General features: G+C 49.7%; 2 protein-coding genes across 13 annotated transcripts in view; both read right to left on the minus strand.

The window, feature by feature from the left end:
- Positions 1–7,756, minus strand: part of ALDH3A1 (aldehyde dehydrogenase 3 family member A1) — a 28,354-nt gene extending 20,598 nt beyond the window's left edge. For 2 of the 6 annotated variants that reach the window (XM_060134159.1, XM_060134161.1), the window contains exons 1-4: positions 4,630–6,005; positions 4,357–4,472; positions 3,571–3,763; positions 1,299–1,421 (exon numbers count right to left, since the gene is read on the minus strand). The gene's annotated coding sequence lies outside the window, so the exon portion shown is untranslated. Of the gene's footprint in view, positions 1–1,298; positions 1,434–3,570; positions 3,764–4,356; positions 4,473–4,629; positions 6,007–7,494 lie in introns of those variants that run through there. The other 4 variants (XM_060134160.1, XM_060134163.1, XM_060134164.1 and 1 more) reach the window with 4 other exon arrangements.
- A 1,222-nt stretch (positions 7,757–8,978) lies between these two features.
- The window catches only part of ULK2 (unc-51 like autophagy activating kinase 2), a 65,137-nt gene continuing 57,205 nt past the window's right edge, over positions 8,979–16,910 (minus strand). For 3 of the 7 annotated variants that reach the window (XM_060133281.1, XM_060133282.1, XM_060133278.1), the window contains 6 exons: positions 15,407–15,585; positions 14,878–14,996; positions 14,374–14,546; positions 12,067–12,202; positions 10,933–11,242; positions 8,979–9,264 (listed from right to left, as the gene is read on the minus strand). In XM_060133281.1, coding sequence (XP_059989264.1) covers positions 11,184–11,242; positions 12,067–12,202; positions 14,374–14,546; positions 14,878–14,996; positions 15,407–15,585 — 666 coding nt within the window. In that variant the 3' untranslated portion in view covers positions 8,979–9,264; positions 10,933–11,183. Of the gene's footprint in view, positions 9,265–10,932; positions 11,243–12,066; positions 12,203–14,373; positions 14,547–14,877; positions 14,997–15,406; positions 15,613–16,910 lie in introns of those variants that run through there. The other 4 variants (XM_060133280.1, XM_060133279.1, XM_060133285.1 and 1 more) reach the window with 4 other exon arrangements.

Genomic DNA, 16,910 nt, shown 5'->3' on the forward strand with positions numbered 1-16,910 from the left:
TAAAGCTGGGTGGAGGGAACACAGGTGTTAAGTATTTTCGTATATTTTTGCATGCCTATTTCATTGTTTAAAGTTAAGACTATTTTTTAGAGCAGTTTTAGGCACAGCAAAACTGGGGGGGAGACACAGGGAGCTCCTGTGCACGCCCTGCCCCTCTGCATGCACAGCTTCCCCACCATCAACACCCCACCACAGGGTACATCTGTTACCACTGATGAAGCGGCACGGACAGGTCATCCCCACCCAGAGCCCAGAGTTGACATGAGGCTCACCCCTGGTCTTCTATATTCTGTGGGTCTGGACAGATGTATCATGAGCTGTATCTATCATGATCATATTACACAGAGTATTTTCTCTGCCCAAAAGAAGAAAAATGTAGCTTTCGAGGTGTCTGTGCGACGTCCAAGCTAAGTGTCCAGTGGTCATGGGAGTGTTGCTGGGTCAGAGCCCCATTGTAGACATGGGCTCCCCTGCGGGGTGAAACTGAGAGCCAAAGAAGGGAAAACAGGATTGAATCCTGGAAGCCACGGGCTTGAACAGAGCGGGAGAGAGGCAATGGATTCGGGCGCAGCTTCAGCAGAGCAATTTATCTATGAGACCAAAGAAGTGAGGGAACCATTAGGTACTAGCAGCCTCACTGGGGCATCACTGGTGAATAGCACAGGATTGGAGCAGCCTGCAGGCCCGACAGGTCAGGACCGGTTAAACAAATGAAGGTGCAGCCATTCAAGAAACAGCTGCAGATCTGTAAAAAGGGCAGATGTTCATAATATGTTCATACATAAGGAACACAAGTTTTAAAATAGTATATTTTGTATAATTCTATTCTTTTTTTTAAAGTATTACCCTGGGTAGGTGTAGGAAGTACTTTTTTTTTTTAATTTATTTATTTGGTTGTGCCGGGTCTTAGTTGTGGCATGTGCGCGCCTTAGTTGCAGCTCACCGGCTCCTTAGTTGTGGCATGTGGGTTCCTTCGTTGTGGCATGCAAACTCTTGGTCGTGGCATGCAAACTCTTAGTCACGGCATGCAAACTCTTAGTTGCAGCATGCATGTGGGATCGTAGTTCCCTGACCAGGGATCAAACGCAGGCCCCCAACAGTGGAAGCACAGAGTCTTAACCACTGGACTGCCAGGAAAGTCCCTACAATTCACTTTTTACAGAAGATTTTGTTTGCACAGGGAAATCATGTGGGCAGATGAATTAAAATGTTAATATAATCTCTGGGATGATGGGAGGTTTGTTCTTTTCATTTATCTGCCTTTGTAAAGGTTTCCGCAATGAACACAAAGTACTTACGAATATAAACAGGAGAAGGGCCTTCCACAGGGAGCAGGTCCTGTCACTTCCTGGAATGCCGAGAGAGCAGTGGGTCCCACGGCAGGCAGGGAAGCTGTGCATCTGGGCTCCGCCGGGCCAGGCCTGCGACACAGACTGGCACGTTGTCAGCCCTTCTCAGTGCCGCGCAGGCGAGGCGTAGGGAAGCCTCCCTGCCTGCGGGTCTGAGGGAGGGTTCCTCCCACACAGCGGGGTCCAGAGTTCTCCCCTTCCCTCGAGGGGTGGATTTGGGGGAGCCCCCGACCCCTCCACCCCCAGGATGTAGGAGACTCCACGCCTCAGGCAGACGGCTGTGCCCTCCCCCTGCGCTTAGCCTCTGACGGTGTCTCCAGTTTTCTGCCAAGGTCCCCTTACACCAGCCTGGCCAAGACCCCAGCCCACATCTCTCCTCTCGACACCCCCCTCACATCCTCTACAAACACCGCAAAGCGTTTGAGAGCCGCTGGCTAGGTGCGACCTCTTGGCCACCTGGGTTCTCAGGTCTCAGACACCATCCACGATGGCCCCCGGTCAGAAGATACACATAAAAGTCCCCCAGGCTCCTTGGTACCAGCAGCCCTCGGCCTTCCATCTGCGGTGTAGGGGTGGGGAGGGGCCTGAGCACAGTCTTGGCCTCAGGCCCCGAAGAGGCAGGGCCGAGATAAAGGCTCCTGGGCAGGACCTCACCGGGAGTGCGAGCTCAGGGGCGTGAGACGGGGAAGGGGAGGCCACAGGAGGACGAGTGCTGTGCTGGTGACCACGCCACCCGGGCTGCGGGCTGCTGCGGACCACGTGGGGGCCAGCCTGGAGGCCGGGCTGCTGCAGGGCAGGCACCAGGGCCGCTGCTTGTGGCTCGTGGCACAAGCACTGGGGTCTCTGGACAGAGGTTGGTCGACCACTGGACAAGTCTTCCACGACCTGGTTTGTTCGGCGCTCCCCCTGGTGGCCACTGGCATGAAACGCAACGCTGTGCGCCCACTCCGAGGTCATCCGCTCGGGCCACTCCTAGACCTCCGCATGTCTGATTTCCCGGTCTCCCTTCTAGGCCCCGGAAACCCCCCACAGCCTTCACCACCACCCACATGTCTGCATAGACCCTTACCCTGGACCTCTCCTCTCCACGCAAAGGCAATGGCTGTGCACAAGCTCTGCCCACCTTGCAAACGGGGTCTTGCGTGTGACCCAGGAGAAGCGAGGTGGTCGTGTGTGTGTGTGTGTGTGTGTGTGTGTGTGTACGTGTGTGTGTTTGGGTGTGTACGTGTGTGTCTGTGTGTGTGTTCTCCTCTCTGACACCAGGCAGGGTTGCTGCAGGATCAACCCCCCGGAGCAGCACGGACAAAGGGTCACAGCAGCGCAGCGACACCTGTCCTGCACGTCCTGTGCCTGATTTCTGATTTTGTTCCCAGGCTGCCGCAAAACTCTTTTTACAAATAGTCATTTTTCACCAATTCCGTTCTGCTTAAATCAGCCAGAGAGTCCTTTCCATTCGTGGCAGGCTGCAAAAATGGCCACAGGGATTCCTCCCCCCGCCCCCCCTCCCGGGTGAGCAAAGGGTTTCGTGGTAGGTCGTTGCCGTGCTTCCCCACCTTGAACCTGGACTCGGTCCACGGGACACTGGGAGATCTGACTCCACAGGGCTGAGGGGCAAGCGCCTGGGGCTTGTCCTCTGAACAGGGCTGGGCCGGCAGTCGACGGCAGAACGTCAAGCAAACCCACAAGCACAGGTGAGCCACCTCAGGCCACTGAGCACCAGCCACGCTGAGCCAGAGCAGAGCCACCCAACTGGACCACAGAATTATGAGAAATAATATGTGTTCACTGTGTTAAGCCACCGTCTTTGGAGGGGTTTTGTTACACAGCAAACGTGAGCTCATACACGATGTCTAGCAACGGAGAACCCCACCCGATCCACCCACATCTTATTCCTCTCCAAGTCCTGTGGGTTTTCACTGCTCCCTACCTCTTTAAAGCAGGCATTTCCCCTTCTATGTTTCAGTGGATGTCCCTGCAGCCATTTATGCCGCCTTCCATCTTTTCTCCAACCGACCAGTTCAATCGGGCCACCCCCTCTGCTTCGAACCTTCTTACGGCTGCTAGAGGGCCTCCCCCAGCCTTCCTCGCCGTCCCCACACGCCGACCTTTGGTCAGGCAGGGCTGTTGCCGAGCGCCTGTGTCCATCATGGGATGGACGCACTCACACGTGCACAGACACGCGCAGAAGAGTCTCTGAGCGCAAGCAGAGTCGTTGCTATACCTGCATCTTGCGGCGGTGCGGCAGGGCGTGAGCTTGGGGGAGCCTGCCTGAGATGAATCCTGACGCAGGCACCGACCACTGTGAGATTCAGCAAGTTACTTCCATCTCTCAAAGGTGGCTGCGAGGTTCACACAAGTTCACACACGTGAGATTCTTGGAAGTGCAATGGCACAGGACTGCACACAGCGTCTGCCTGGAATGCGGACGTCACCACTATCATCACCACCACCACCACCATTGTCACCACCATCACCATCACCACCACCAGCACTATTGTCACCACCAGCATCACCATCACCACCATCATTGTCACCATCACCATGACCATGACCATGATCACCACCACCACCATCATCAATGTCACTGTCATTTTCCACAAATATTTGCTGAGCACCTGCTCTTTGCCAGGCACTGTCCTAGGAGCTATGGACACTATGAACAAGACAGATTCCTGCTTGAGAGAGCTGACATTTTAGTGAGGTGAGTAGAGTAACAAGTAAAAATAGAAACAGGGTAATTTCAGAAACTGGTTACTGGGCTGCAAAAAGCAAACGGTGCTGGAACAGAGAATGACTGCCGTGTCTTCGGTGCCTTTGCTGTTGCAGGCTCCCCCTGCCACGGGGCCTTTGCACATGCTAGTCCCCCGCTCTTAGAACATCCTCCCCTCCTTCATTAACCTGGTCAGCGGCCACTCATTTTTTCCTGACTTTGGTCCCATCACCCCTGCCACAAGCCCCCCCACGAGCAATAACGTCATCCACCTCTCTTTTGCGGCATTCATCATACCTGTGTGTTTATCAGTCTTGTCTGAAGTGTACACCCCGTGAGGGCAGCCAAGCCTCTCTCTCGATGCTGTACCTCCAGCACAGCAGGTGCTTAACAGTTTTGAATAACAAACAAAGCTGGAGAAAAGACCAAATTTGAAGTCAAACATTACAGTTCCTTGAAATGTATCCATCAGATTCTGGCCTAGGAAACATCTCACAGAGGAGGAGATGCCTTCCCTAGACCCTGCCTCACACCAAACCCCTCTTCCCTGTGTGCGTTCCAGGTACTCACCCTGAATCCAATCATAGAGAAACCTGGGATTTTTCCTTCTCTACCCTGGTTGGCTGGAGGCCTGGCTCTTCTCGCCCACGAAAGACCCTCCAGGGCCGCCCTCAACACAAGAGCATGAAGGCCCCTGGGGGAAGAAGTCAGAGGGAGACCAAGGGCAGCCTTTCCCCCAGGGTCCCTCTGTCTCTCCTCTGGGGCCCGATGCCCCACCCACTCTCAAGGGAAGGGCTGGTCTCACCAGCCCCAGGAGGGGTCTGGGGGGCTCCTTGGGGCAGTTTTCCTGGAGGAAGTGGGTATAGGACTCACCTCCCTGCTTCCATCAGAAGGGAGCTGGGCTTCTGGGGGTCAGGGTCAAGTGGGCACCTGGGGACCCTGTGAGCTCCTGTGCTTAGGTTTTCCTCAGGCCCTCAAGTGCCCGTCACTGTGCAAAGGGCATTTTCCCCACAAGAATTGTGTGAGAAGGTACTACTCTGATCTTCAAAGGACGGAAAATGGAGGCCCAGGAGGGCGAGGGGACCTGCCCAAGGCCACACAGCAAGAGTGAGAAGTACCTCGTTTGTCAAAGAAGCAGAAAAAACATGTGCTCCCCAAAATGTTCCAAAACTAAGAATTGTACAGATTTTGCATTCCGTGCGTTTACTAGCCATTTGATGAAACGTCTAAGAGCAGAACCGTCGCTGGGGAGGTGCTGCTGACCCGGGAACACTGTCCACATCCGTGCTAGCTGACCCCAGCAGGGCGAGCAGCACGTATCCCTGGTGACCTGTGTCCGCCGCCGCGTGCGCTTCGATGCCCGGCTCTTCCGCGGTGCATCTGTGCGCCGGGGCCACATGCGACGGCCTGCAGGCCAGGTCCGGTCCACAGCCTAGAGATTAAGAATGGTTCTTACATTTTAAGTGGATTGGAAAAAAAAAGGCTATTTTGTGACACGTGAAAGTTACAAGAAACTCAAATTTCAGGTGCATCGTATCGGCCCCGGCTACTTTCCGTGGCACGACCGCAGAGCCCAGGAGCTGCCAAAGGTGCCGCCGTAGGGCCCTGAACGGAGAAAGTGGGCACCGCGTGGTGCCCTGGGCGTCCTGTCCGATTTCCTCTGACACGACGCTACAGACGAACAGATGACCGTGTGGAAGGAAGCTGGGATCCTCACGAGTAAACAAGCCGCTTATGTAACAGGCATCTGTTTCCCGAGAATCCCCCCCAGGTTTCATATCCTTTCTGAACTGACACGCTTTTGTCACATGCTGGCTCCTCTGACGGCGACTGAATAAATGTTGATGTGTGCTCCGCACCAACTTGTCTAAGAGTTGTTGTTTTAGCACTTTCTCAGTGGAAAGGAGCGTTCACGTCTCCAAAATCCCGACGTGCTGAGGAACCAGCCTGTGACTGCTGAAGGGCCCCCAGCCTCAGCCTCGCTCACCACCCTGCACCCACCTCCCGGGGCTTAGATCCGCCCCCCTATTGTGAGCCCAGAGACTGGGACCCTCGGCCCGTCTGTGCTGGGGGCTTTTTACTCTGCTGCTCCAAGAAGCCTTCAGACTGAAGGGGGGGGGCAGGGGGAGGGCTCTGGGGGGGGAATTTCCTTATTTTCTCCCAGCATTTCCCCCACCTTAACTCCCCTCATCTGTTGTGTTTACTGCCAATACCTTTCCTAGCTGATGACCTGAGTTTTAGAGTTCTTCCTGGACCGAAATCACCTTGTTAAAGAATTACAAAATTAACAAGCTCAGAGTGAAACATCAGCATCGCCACCCCCCACGACAGACACTCCCGACAGGGAAGGAGAACTTGTCATCCCGCTGGACCAGCATCCTCATCACCTCACAGACCCTCCCCTCCGTGGAAGGCACCCTGCCCTCGCGAGGATCCCCAGATCAGCCGCCCGCCCTGTGGTTCATTCTCAGCGCACAGCCCGCTCACCCACCATCTTCACAGAAACCCTCCAGCTGGAACAGAGGCAGGCCCGTTGGGCCCCCATCAGAGCCCCTGGCTGCAGCTCGGTGTGCCAGGCAGAAGTCCTGTTGTCGCCCAGACGACACTCTGGGCAAAGGCACCTGTGACCTGCCCCTGCCCGGCCCACCATCTCCCTCCCCGACCTCACCCTGCAGCAGGGGTGGGGCCCAAGGGCAGAAGGTGGGAGAAGGGGCAGCTGGGTGGGCCTCAGTGCTTCAAGACGAAGACAGGGATCCACGTGCCATCTCCTGTTGAGGGACCGAGGGGAGGGCGCTGGCTTACGTCCCCGGGAGAGGGCCCCTACGTGCTGCCATCAGCAAAAGAGCCGGTCTTAGGACGCCAGGGCCTGCAAGGGTCCCCTTGGCAAACCTGGGGTTGAGGTCCCTCCCACCCAGGACGGGCCGAATCCCTGCTGGTCTACCTCAGCGGCTCTCGTACAAATAAACAAACAAGCAGGGAACCTGCAAAGTGTCCATTTGTCCGTGTGTCCCTGAAGCCCTTCCCCTGGGGATTCTGAGGGTGGTTTCAAAGCTTCTGCTCTTGGGCTCCTGCCCCAGCCCCCAAGGGGGTGGCAGGTCTGCTAACCTCACCTGCTTCTCAAAACTTGCTGCCTGCCGCTTGGCCAGGGGAGTCCAGCCAGAGACACCTGCGCACCGAGAAGCATAAAAGTGCATCAGCAGAAAGGAGAGGCTGGAAGGCCGAGGGGTGAGCAGGGCCGGGGCTCCAGGCGCGTGTGTGGGATGAGCAGCTCGTGGGCCCAGGCCCCGCCCAGCAGCCTGGCTGGCCAAACCCCAGCCCTGGCTTTTTTCTCTTTGGAAATTATTTGCCAGGTCTGCCTTTTCCATCTGTGAAATGAGGCCACTGAGGGTTGGTACGAAGATCTAATGAAGTAATAAATATTAGATTGCCACAAACCTTGAACTACAAGGGTCAGATCAATCCACAGGGAAAGGACGTCTGCAAGCAGGTGCCCAGGGCTCGGCCACAGCGGCAGGGCTGGTCCTTTCAGAAGGTGTCCAGACAGAGCCTGAAACTGGGCCTTGCCCCAAACCAAGCCTAACAGAGAGGAGCTGCAGGCTGCCCACCGCCCATGGCTGGGGCTGTTCAAACAACCTCACGCCCAGTAACTCATTCCGTTCTCACCACCACTGACCAGCTCCAAGCCGGACGCAGACAGGTGTGGAGAGGTTAGGGATGGAGAGTGCCCAAGGACGCACCGCTCTGCACAGGAGTCCGAGACCAAGACAGCTGCACCCAAGGAAACGGAGAACAGCCTGCAGCGAGCAAACCCTCAGAGACAGGACAGCCTGGGAGCAGGAGGACGAGGGGAAGCCCCAGGGCTCGGCCACCGCTGCCGCAGCCTCCGCTCAGATCCACGCCAGGAGGCTGTTCAGAAAGGACAGCATGTTCACAACCGGCCGAGAGAGGCCCTCTGTGCAAGGGGAGCTGGAGGCTCTGCCGGGCGCCCTGCTCTGCGTGGGTCCGTGCTGCCGGCAGCTCCCAGCCTCGCCTCCCTCCTCCACAGCAGTCTGGGCACTGACCCCTGGGCACTGACCCCTGTGACCCTTCACCTGTTTGGCTCTGCCTCGTCCACAAAAGCCGAGACTTCAGGGACCGACTGTCATTTCCCGCCGTGCGGTGCTTCCCCAGGCGGGTCGCTTCTGATGTGACTCCCTCTGATTCCGGTGAGGACGATGCCACCTTGACCCCTCTCCCAAAGACAGCATTCTGGCCAGGGCTGTGACAGACAAGGCGGAGACTTGGGCAGGGCCCAGGACTTCCATGGCTGAAGACCCAGGGCCCAGGACCCAGTGTCAGTTGTCTCCCGGCGTGCAGAGGTGGATACGGATGCTCCTAAGCTGCGCCCGTCAACGGAGGGAAGACACCAAGCTCTCTGGGCGGCAGCCAGTCTCCCTGGAACAACAGAACCGCACTCTGCTCCCGCAGGAGTGAGGACTGCCCACAGAAGCTACAGGAGGCGCACGGTGCAAGCGGCAAATCTTCCTCCGTCACCTCAAGCGCTTTTTAGAGCCAAGTCAGTGACTTCACACCCACGGTGCCCGGCTCGACTCCCCTCCTGTTTACCTGTGGGGACTGAGGTGACTGGGCCCGAACAGTAACCCCCTCTCCGGGCTCCTCTCCTGGACCCCAGGAGGGGCAGAAGGACACCCCCCCTTGAGGAGACGGGCATGTGGGAAGCATCCCACGGGCCCGGCGCAGGCGCCATTAAGGCGAATCCTCACAGCAGGAACGGCCACTCGGCACGCTCACAGATTAGCCCCGTGTGCATCTGTGCGCCCGCCACCTTCCAGGCTCGCCTGAGACCCGATGTCAACCCGTGAATGTGTGAGCTGGTTTCTCTCTTTTTTATGAAATAGATGATACAAAATCAAAAGATACACGTGGAAACATAAAGCATTTGTTTATTATTGCTATAATCAAGGCAAAATCTCTTAAAACAATTGGCCTTGATAATGGAAATATAATCAGAACCATTAATCACGAGTTTACAGTTTGTTCTTCTCTGCTGTTCAGACTTCACGGTCTCACACATACCTCCTATCACCTGACCTTTGTCGTACAAGAAGCAGAAGAATGCACTTGGAGGTCACAAAGCACAGCCCGGCCACTCCCCTAGGTACTGACTGCAGACCAAGCACTTCCTCACTGTGAACCTGTTTCATCCTGTGTTTAAAAAACAAGCGGGAGAGGGGAGGAGGGACCGGAATGTACCCACCCCCTCGGAGGATCAGTGAGATGACACGGGCGGTAACTGAGAGAACATACAAGAAACTGCCCTTTACACTCGAAAAAATCATACAAAACGGAGTATCACCAGTGACAGTGCTTACGGCCCCTGCAGGGAGGGCAGGAAGCCGCCGCACAGCCCATGCTCCTGGCAGCCTGCAGGACCGTCACCGAGCATCTGAAACCCTGGGGCAGGGCGACAGGTGTTAACCACCAAGGCTCCAAACTCACTGAGGAAGGACCTGGCCTGACAAGCCACATCACAGGGACCCAGCCTCACCCTAGAAACACCTGGTCAGTTTTATTTACCTTAATATACATCTGTACAGGCAATAATAAAAAGGCTATGACACAACAATTCAGTGAGTTTTACCTAGTTTCATGAATAATGCATGCAGTTACAAATAAGAGGTAGAAACACTGTATTAAAGACCTAAAAATATAAACATCATATAAATAAATGTTCAAATTAACTGCTGGAATTTCATACAGATAAATAAAGTAAAAATTACATTACTTCGTCAAAGTAAAGAAAAACCATGTTTTTGTTTTTATCAGTACACTAAATTAATGCCGAAGAGCTTCTGTGCAATTTGTCAGAGTTCAGGTTACATTATCTAAAAGGATTAAAACTGGAGAATGGTTTATTCAAGTATTCAAGCAGGTAAGTAAGAGAAACGAAATAACCTACCACGTAGGCACCATCTCTAGAGGGGTGTTAAGTGCCCACATTCTCCATGACTAGCTACCTGGTGAACTGTCAGGACTAACAGGAAAATGCACACAGGCTGGAAAGAGCTGCCCATTTTCCTAAGAGAAAACATACCTCATTTTTCACTAACTTCATGTAAAATTCCACATCACTAATAAGCCTTTAAGTCACCAACTTTGTTTTGGCCCTATTACAATTCTTGAGAGTATCTCTGGATTGACACTTGTTCTAATACTGCCCCAATAAACCTAGCCTTTAGTAAGCCTAGAGGTCATAGGCATGAATGCACATTCTGCATGCACAGTAAAAAATGCAAACAAAAGCAGACAACGAGCAACTTAAAAATATCACTGAGAAAACCTGTAGGTGTAGATGAATAGGCTAAGAAAATGCAAAGGTTCACACAACACAAGTTTTTTACCACTTAAAAGTCCACGAGAAATCACCTGTGAATTCTGGAAAGGGTACGTGTATATAATCAAGTAAAATATTTTAAACAAGTCCATTGTGCCTGTTAGTTTTAAATTGCAAAATCCAATACACAGTTGTTTTAATAAATTAGTGCAATATGAAAGATTTTGGAAGATTATTAATATGTGTCCATATTAGATCAAATTGAAGATTTCACAATCTCTTCCAAGAGACGCCTTTCACTCCTTAAGCTATTTCTTCCTGAGCTGTTTATGGACGCGTGCTCAGACTCAGATAAACTTACCCCGAGTATCAAACCGCCTGGATGAGACGTGGCTTTTTACTTTTTCGCCTCAGTGAACATGTGGAACCCCCACACTTTGCTCTGGTGACTGGCGTGAAGAGCCACTCATCGTTTCATTCCTAATTACCCTTAAGAATAACTGTACTGACAACTCTAGTTCTAAGGTACATTTATTTACCAAGTTCAAACTGAAAGCCAAGTGGAATACTCTTGTTTCTGCTTCTACAAAGAAAAAGGGAAGGGGTGACTTCTCTGATAAGGCAGGTAGTTCTGGGGTTGTTTTTCCTTTTTGAAATCACTGCTTGCTCTTTGGTGGTCACCGTGTAGGAACCTACAGTTTCCTGGGGGTGGGGCGACAGGATCCAAGCTGTGCTCCCAAAGGCATCGCCTCACACCCACCACTAGTCCTGGGGGCAGGCCTGCTGTTGCTCACAAGGTTGAGGTGCTGTAGCAGAGTGCCGACAATCTCCTTTCAATACGAGATTTATCTAGAAATAAAATAAATTCATAATAAAAATCATTTATATTTTCAAAACCAAGGTAAGAAGAACCAATGAAAAAGAATCTCTCACCCTCCACCTACACCCTCACCTCTGTTCTATCTTTGCCCCAGAGTTAACAGTTCTGAGTATTTTTTCTTCTTTCTGCCTGGTAATTGTCTAGCTTAGCGCTGCACAGTGGTAAAAGCTAGATTAGCACGTCAAATGAAGAACAATTAGGTTTTAACAGCTAGTTCGCTCACAATTGCAAACAATCTTAGAACTGCCAGCCCCTTGTGGCTCTTCAAAATGTGGTATGACCACACCTCCTCCTCAAAAAAAAACATCATTGGTCTTATATCTGACAAGTGGAAACACCATCCTGGTACCCTACCAGTGTCCACACTCCGTTCTGTACACCAAATCTGCAGTACACAGGGTTTTCACAGGGCTCTTCGGTCACTAAGCCAACGAGGATTAAAACAGTTGCCTTTCTTATTGTTTAATGATAAAAGCAAAGTTCTCTGCATACACAAACACACCCACCAATACAGTCATGCAGTGTAGAAATCTAAAGACCAATGACAAAAGCCAACAGCTCTGTACAAGCAACCTCTCTAATCCTCACAACAGCTCGGCAAGGCAGGCATTGTTCCTCATCTTGTAGAAGAAGAGACGGAGACCACAGAAAGGGTGAGTGACTTGCCCGAGGTTGGGAAGCCAAGATGCAACCCTCAGGCTGCACGGTTCCAAACTCCATGCTCTGTCTACTGCACCAGGAGGAGACAATGAAAGTGCAACCAACACGCACACTGCTTTCTAAGTCAACTCACATTTGTGTACATTTTCAATATCTGCCGGGTCCTGGAGAATCTTAGTTAAGCCTTCCAAAAGAAGGGCTGCCTTATGATAGCGATAAACAATATCTTCAGTCTGCTGGAACATCTCATCCAGGGCTGCAGCCTGAACCTGGAACCAGTCAGCAAAAACAAGAAGATTCTCAGCTTTTCCATGAAAATACGAATCCATTCAGGCAACGCAGCTTTAAATGGAGTCTGTCTAAAATTAATACGTTTCGACAAAATGATATAATCTATTGGGTGAGCGACATAAAAGAGCTTCTTGACAAAAGAGTTACTCTGCATTCTAACATAACCTTCTTGAACTCAGAGATTCCTAACTCATGATATTTGCACTTCTAAACTGGCTCTTCTATGACTTCACTAAAAAGTTTATTTTAAACTTACACTTCCACACTAGTAACCTGGCATTTCCCTAAAGTAGATCTTGTTACAATGAAATAATTAAATGACGTTAAAAGCCACTTATCAGCTTTTCCTTTTAGTTACAGAATTTTCTGGTGTGTGGGATTCACTCATTCAGAGGCATTTACTGGGCACCTGCTGAGTGTCGGCCCAGAGTGCACGATGAAGGTGAGCTCACAGTCCAGAGGGAGGCGTGGGCTGTGAACTCCAAGGGGCACCTGGCATCACAGGAGGAAGCCCCAGATGGTACGGAGCACACGCGAGAGGCACCTAACCCGACTATGGAGGAAGTGGCTAGGGAGCGCCTCCAGGAAGTGATGCTGAGGCAGAGCCATAAGGAAGCAGGAGCGAGCTGGGCAGGGGGAGAGGTGGGTAGGGCTCCCCAGAAAGACGGGCATGGTGTCATTCACGGGGTTATGAGCATTTGTTTCCCCAACAGCATCCTGATTTTCTCTTTAATCATTCACTGCCCAGACTGTCAGTAATCCAGTATCCTAATTTACTTGTCAGTATGCTCTGTCTCTTTCAAAGAGTAAAGCCACATACAATATGATAAATAAAATGGACACAGAAAATCCAAGTCCTGAAAAGGAAGGAGAGAAATAACTAAATATAAGTTGAGTGTCTCCAAGCTTGCTCAGCAGCCAGGGCACAAGGAGAGACTTGTTGGAGGCACGTGGCTCTGTCATCAGAAGAGACAGAAGCACCCTAACTCCGTACAAGAGGACGTCTTTCCTGGCACAAATTTCTAAAAGAAAATCTGTCTTATGAAGTCTTAATTCGGTACAAAACAATACAATGCATATTATTCATATCAACAGTTTAGGGCAATATAATGTATATTATTCTCATCAACAGTTTATATTCCAAAACTATTTTCATACGCCTTTTTATTATGATGGCTTTCAAAATAAGACCAAGGGGGTAATGTAACAGTACAATTCAAAGTACACAAATTTGAGAGGGAAAAGGAAGCTCAACTATGTTAATATGGTAAAAACTATACGGTTGGTCAGTAATTAAATTTTTCCCCACTTAATTCCTTCTTTGACAGTCCCTAATTTCATGTTTCCTTCAGAGCAATTTTTCCTCGAAGATACAGAAAACAAATTATTTCCACTAATATAACCAGAGAGTTGGAAAAGTAGATTATACTTTTTGTGTCTACACTTAAGTAAGGTCAGTTGTGGAATCTGAGCACGTGAATTTCTGCAGATTGGGTAATAAAAGCAGTATTTTTGTAATGTTTTATCAAGCCAAATTCCTTAAATAGTAGAAAATGAAGAAAGAGATCCAGTGAAAGCTCTTAGATGCAAACTATAAAAAGATTAGATCATGCCTAATGTTAGCAATTTTTAAGAGGTATGGTAAACTTTTACCAAATGTGGTAGGTAACCAACATAACTTATGTTTGTTGCATGTTAATTAAGTGTAATCACTCCTTCAGGAAGAGGTACCACAATACCTGGGACTTGGGAGTGGTGGGGCATAAACTCTTTTTAAAAGGATGATGTCAAGTAGGTGTGCACTTCAAAAGATGCTCTTAGGGAACTTCCCTGGTGGTGCAGTGGTTAAGAATCCGCCTGCCAATGCAGGGGACACGGGTTCGAGTCCTGGTCCAGGAAGATCCCACATGCCGCGGAGCACCTAAGTCCCTGCGCCACAACTACTGAGCCTGCGCTCTAGAGCCTGTGCTCCGCAACAATGAGAAGCCACCACAATGAGAAGCCCGCGCACCGCAAGGAAGAGTAGCCCCCCCCGCTCACTGCAACTAGAGAAAGCCCACACACAGCAACGAAGACCCAACGCAGCCAAGAAAAACAAAAAACAAAAGGTGCTCTTAAAGACAAGTAGTATTACTATGCAATATTACACCTTAAAAAGGGTTACCATTTCTACAGCACAATTATAGATGAGTTTCTCTGCTGTTACGCTGTTGATTTCATCAATAAATCTCTGTTTGTCAGAGAAGAAGCGATTCAGCTTTTCTGTAAGTTTCTTGCACATGCTGATGCAGAATTTATATCGTTCATTCAGATTTTTGACAACTGGAAAAAAATTGAAATGAGAATTTAAATTTTCCTCCAGAAACAGAGTCATGGTGACAAGCAACTTTCCTGCTAATTTATGGAAAGCGACACTAAATGATCACTGAAAACAGTGACTGGAAATCATTCTTCCACATGTTCTCTCTCTTAGTGAAGACTGAGAATAAAGTAATTCTGACTGCTCTCTGTATCGGCTAAATGGCAAAACCAAGAAACAGAAAAGCCAGCATCTTTTCCCATTTAAGCATGCTTAATACCACGGTGACCCCTCACCAAAAACTCCCCTTCCCAGTGTAAGGGGAAAAGCAGCCCCGTCACGCTCCGCTTGTACCTTGTTTCACACCCGTGGACGGGCTCAGCTTCCCGGACTTGATCTGCTCTTTGGCGAGATGCAGAGAGGCTGCCAGCAGCTGTGCGGCCTTCATGTATAACACCAGCTGTTCCACCCGCCTGCACCCAGAGACAGCAAGCAGAGCGTTAGCCTGTGAACCGACAGGCCAGTGCCCCATCACAACAGTCTCTCTAAGGGAACATCATTCCCCTTGACACTTTTAGTGCACGAACACCTCCTGAAGGGAGAAGGGCCGGCATGGAGAAAGACGTGTGTACTTTGAATACAATGGGTGCACTCAGATAAAAATACAATCTCTTTATCATCAAATATCTTAACAGCACAATTTACAGGAAAGGAAACACCAAGGCTGCAGAACCTCCAAGTCTCGGCTCACACAGTGAAATCGAGCACAATGAGTTAACTCAGAGACGCCCATGACCTTCAGTGGATGACACGGCCCCCAGCTTGGACACCAGTTTACAGAGGGCAGGAAGCCTCTGGAGATGGACAGCAAGGGGGCACCTACCCCCAGTCTTTGCTCAGCTGGCTGATCTGGTCCACCACCGCGCTCTCCTGGATCTGGTACAAGGAGACCGCGGACGCGCAGAGCCCTGTGTCTCCCCCGCGCACGGCCGTCAGGTCCAGCACACACTCCGTGAACAACAGCATTGCGTTCAGGTGGCGGAAGGTGTCTGTGTGCTCTCGCTGCGGCAAAGCCAATCATCTTAGAAACTTGCAGGTTAAGGAGAGGCGCACACTCATTTCTGCACATAAACTGTGGCCACTGCTAATGTTTTCTATACTTATGAATGTCAGAATGATCAAAGGAGAATGAAAGTTTTAAATTCCAGAAAACTGTGAGAAAAATAAACACAAATGAAACCAAACAAGAGTGTGTCATATGTTTGTGTGTATGGATGTACGAGAGCACCCACAAAATTCAGCCTCAAAGATATGAGGTCATTGTACTTGCACCAGGAAAAAAATGAAACACAGAACAATTAAATCAATATACATGAGACAGAAACATGACAAAATAGATACCAAGATATAAGAATGTAAGGATATTCTGTGCAGTAAACCACACTTCTTGATAGTTTAATGAATTCTACTGACTTACAATTTCAGAGACACTTTAATTTCTGGTGGCTCTTCAGTTAACAGTGATTCCTAATACCAAGGCTCTAAATTTTGTGATCTTTTCAGTTAAAGAGTGGAGTATAGATAGACATAGTAGCAGCACATTAAAAATGGGTACTCTAAAATTTATGTTCTGAGGTTTGTTTTTAGCTATAAATGTATTTTGAAATCTCAAATAAGACTAAGTTTCTCACTCTCCTTTTATGGTTAAAAAGGGATGAGAATCAGTGTACTAAAGACAGAAGAATAAACCAATCAACTTTTGAAAGTCTCTCTGCTCTATGACAGCATATCAGACTATGTTCCAATACATACTGGAACATAATTTATGCCTAATTTGATGGAGACTGAAAAAACTCTGAAGATTTCTTTTCCAATCTTATACATATTTTCAAAATTACAACTTAAACTTACTACAGAATCACTATTAAAATTTTGCATGCAGTACTTTATAACTTTTATGTGAAATACTTAATTTTCCTTCACACACAACAGAAATATGGAAAGAGAATTTGTTCTTTAGTTGACCTGGAGGAGGTGCAGTCTATGGAACACTGTCCTTGAGTCGACACTGAGGAATTAGCCAGCAGAGGCTCTGGAATCATAAAATTCACCTCTATTCTGCATTTGTGCTCAGCACACTTCACGTTCTGATGTGTTTTTCCCTGGAGACCTGGCTCCGTGGAGGGGAAAGGTACTGGTGTACACACGCAACTGTCCAGTCTGCCGGGCAGCTTTATTCCTCAGCGTTACTGACTGATTTGGCATCTTAATTTATTTTTTTAAACCTAAGTTTAAGTGTATCATTTTTATCTTATGAAGAAAAGCAAGCTTTGAGAATAAAAAGTTACGGTTTTAGGAAAAAGATTATGTTTTAAAAGTCCTGTAAG

This window comes from Lagenorhynchus albirostris, chromosome 20, assembly GCF_949774975.1.
Source record: "Lagenorhynchus albirostris chromosome 20, mLagAlb1.1, whole genome shotgun sequence".
In the NCBI taxonomy this organism is placed as follows: Eukaryota; Metazoa; Chordata; class Mammalia; order Artiodactyla; family Delphinidae; genus Lagenorhynchus; species Lagenorhynchus albirostris.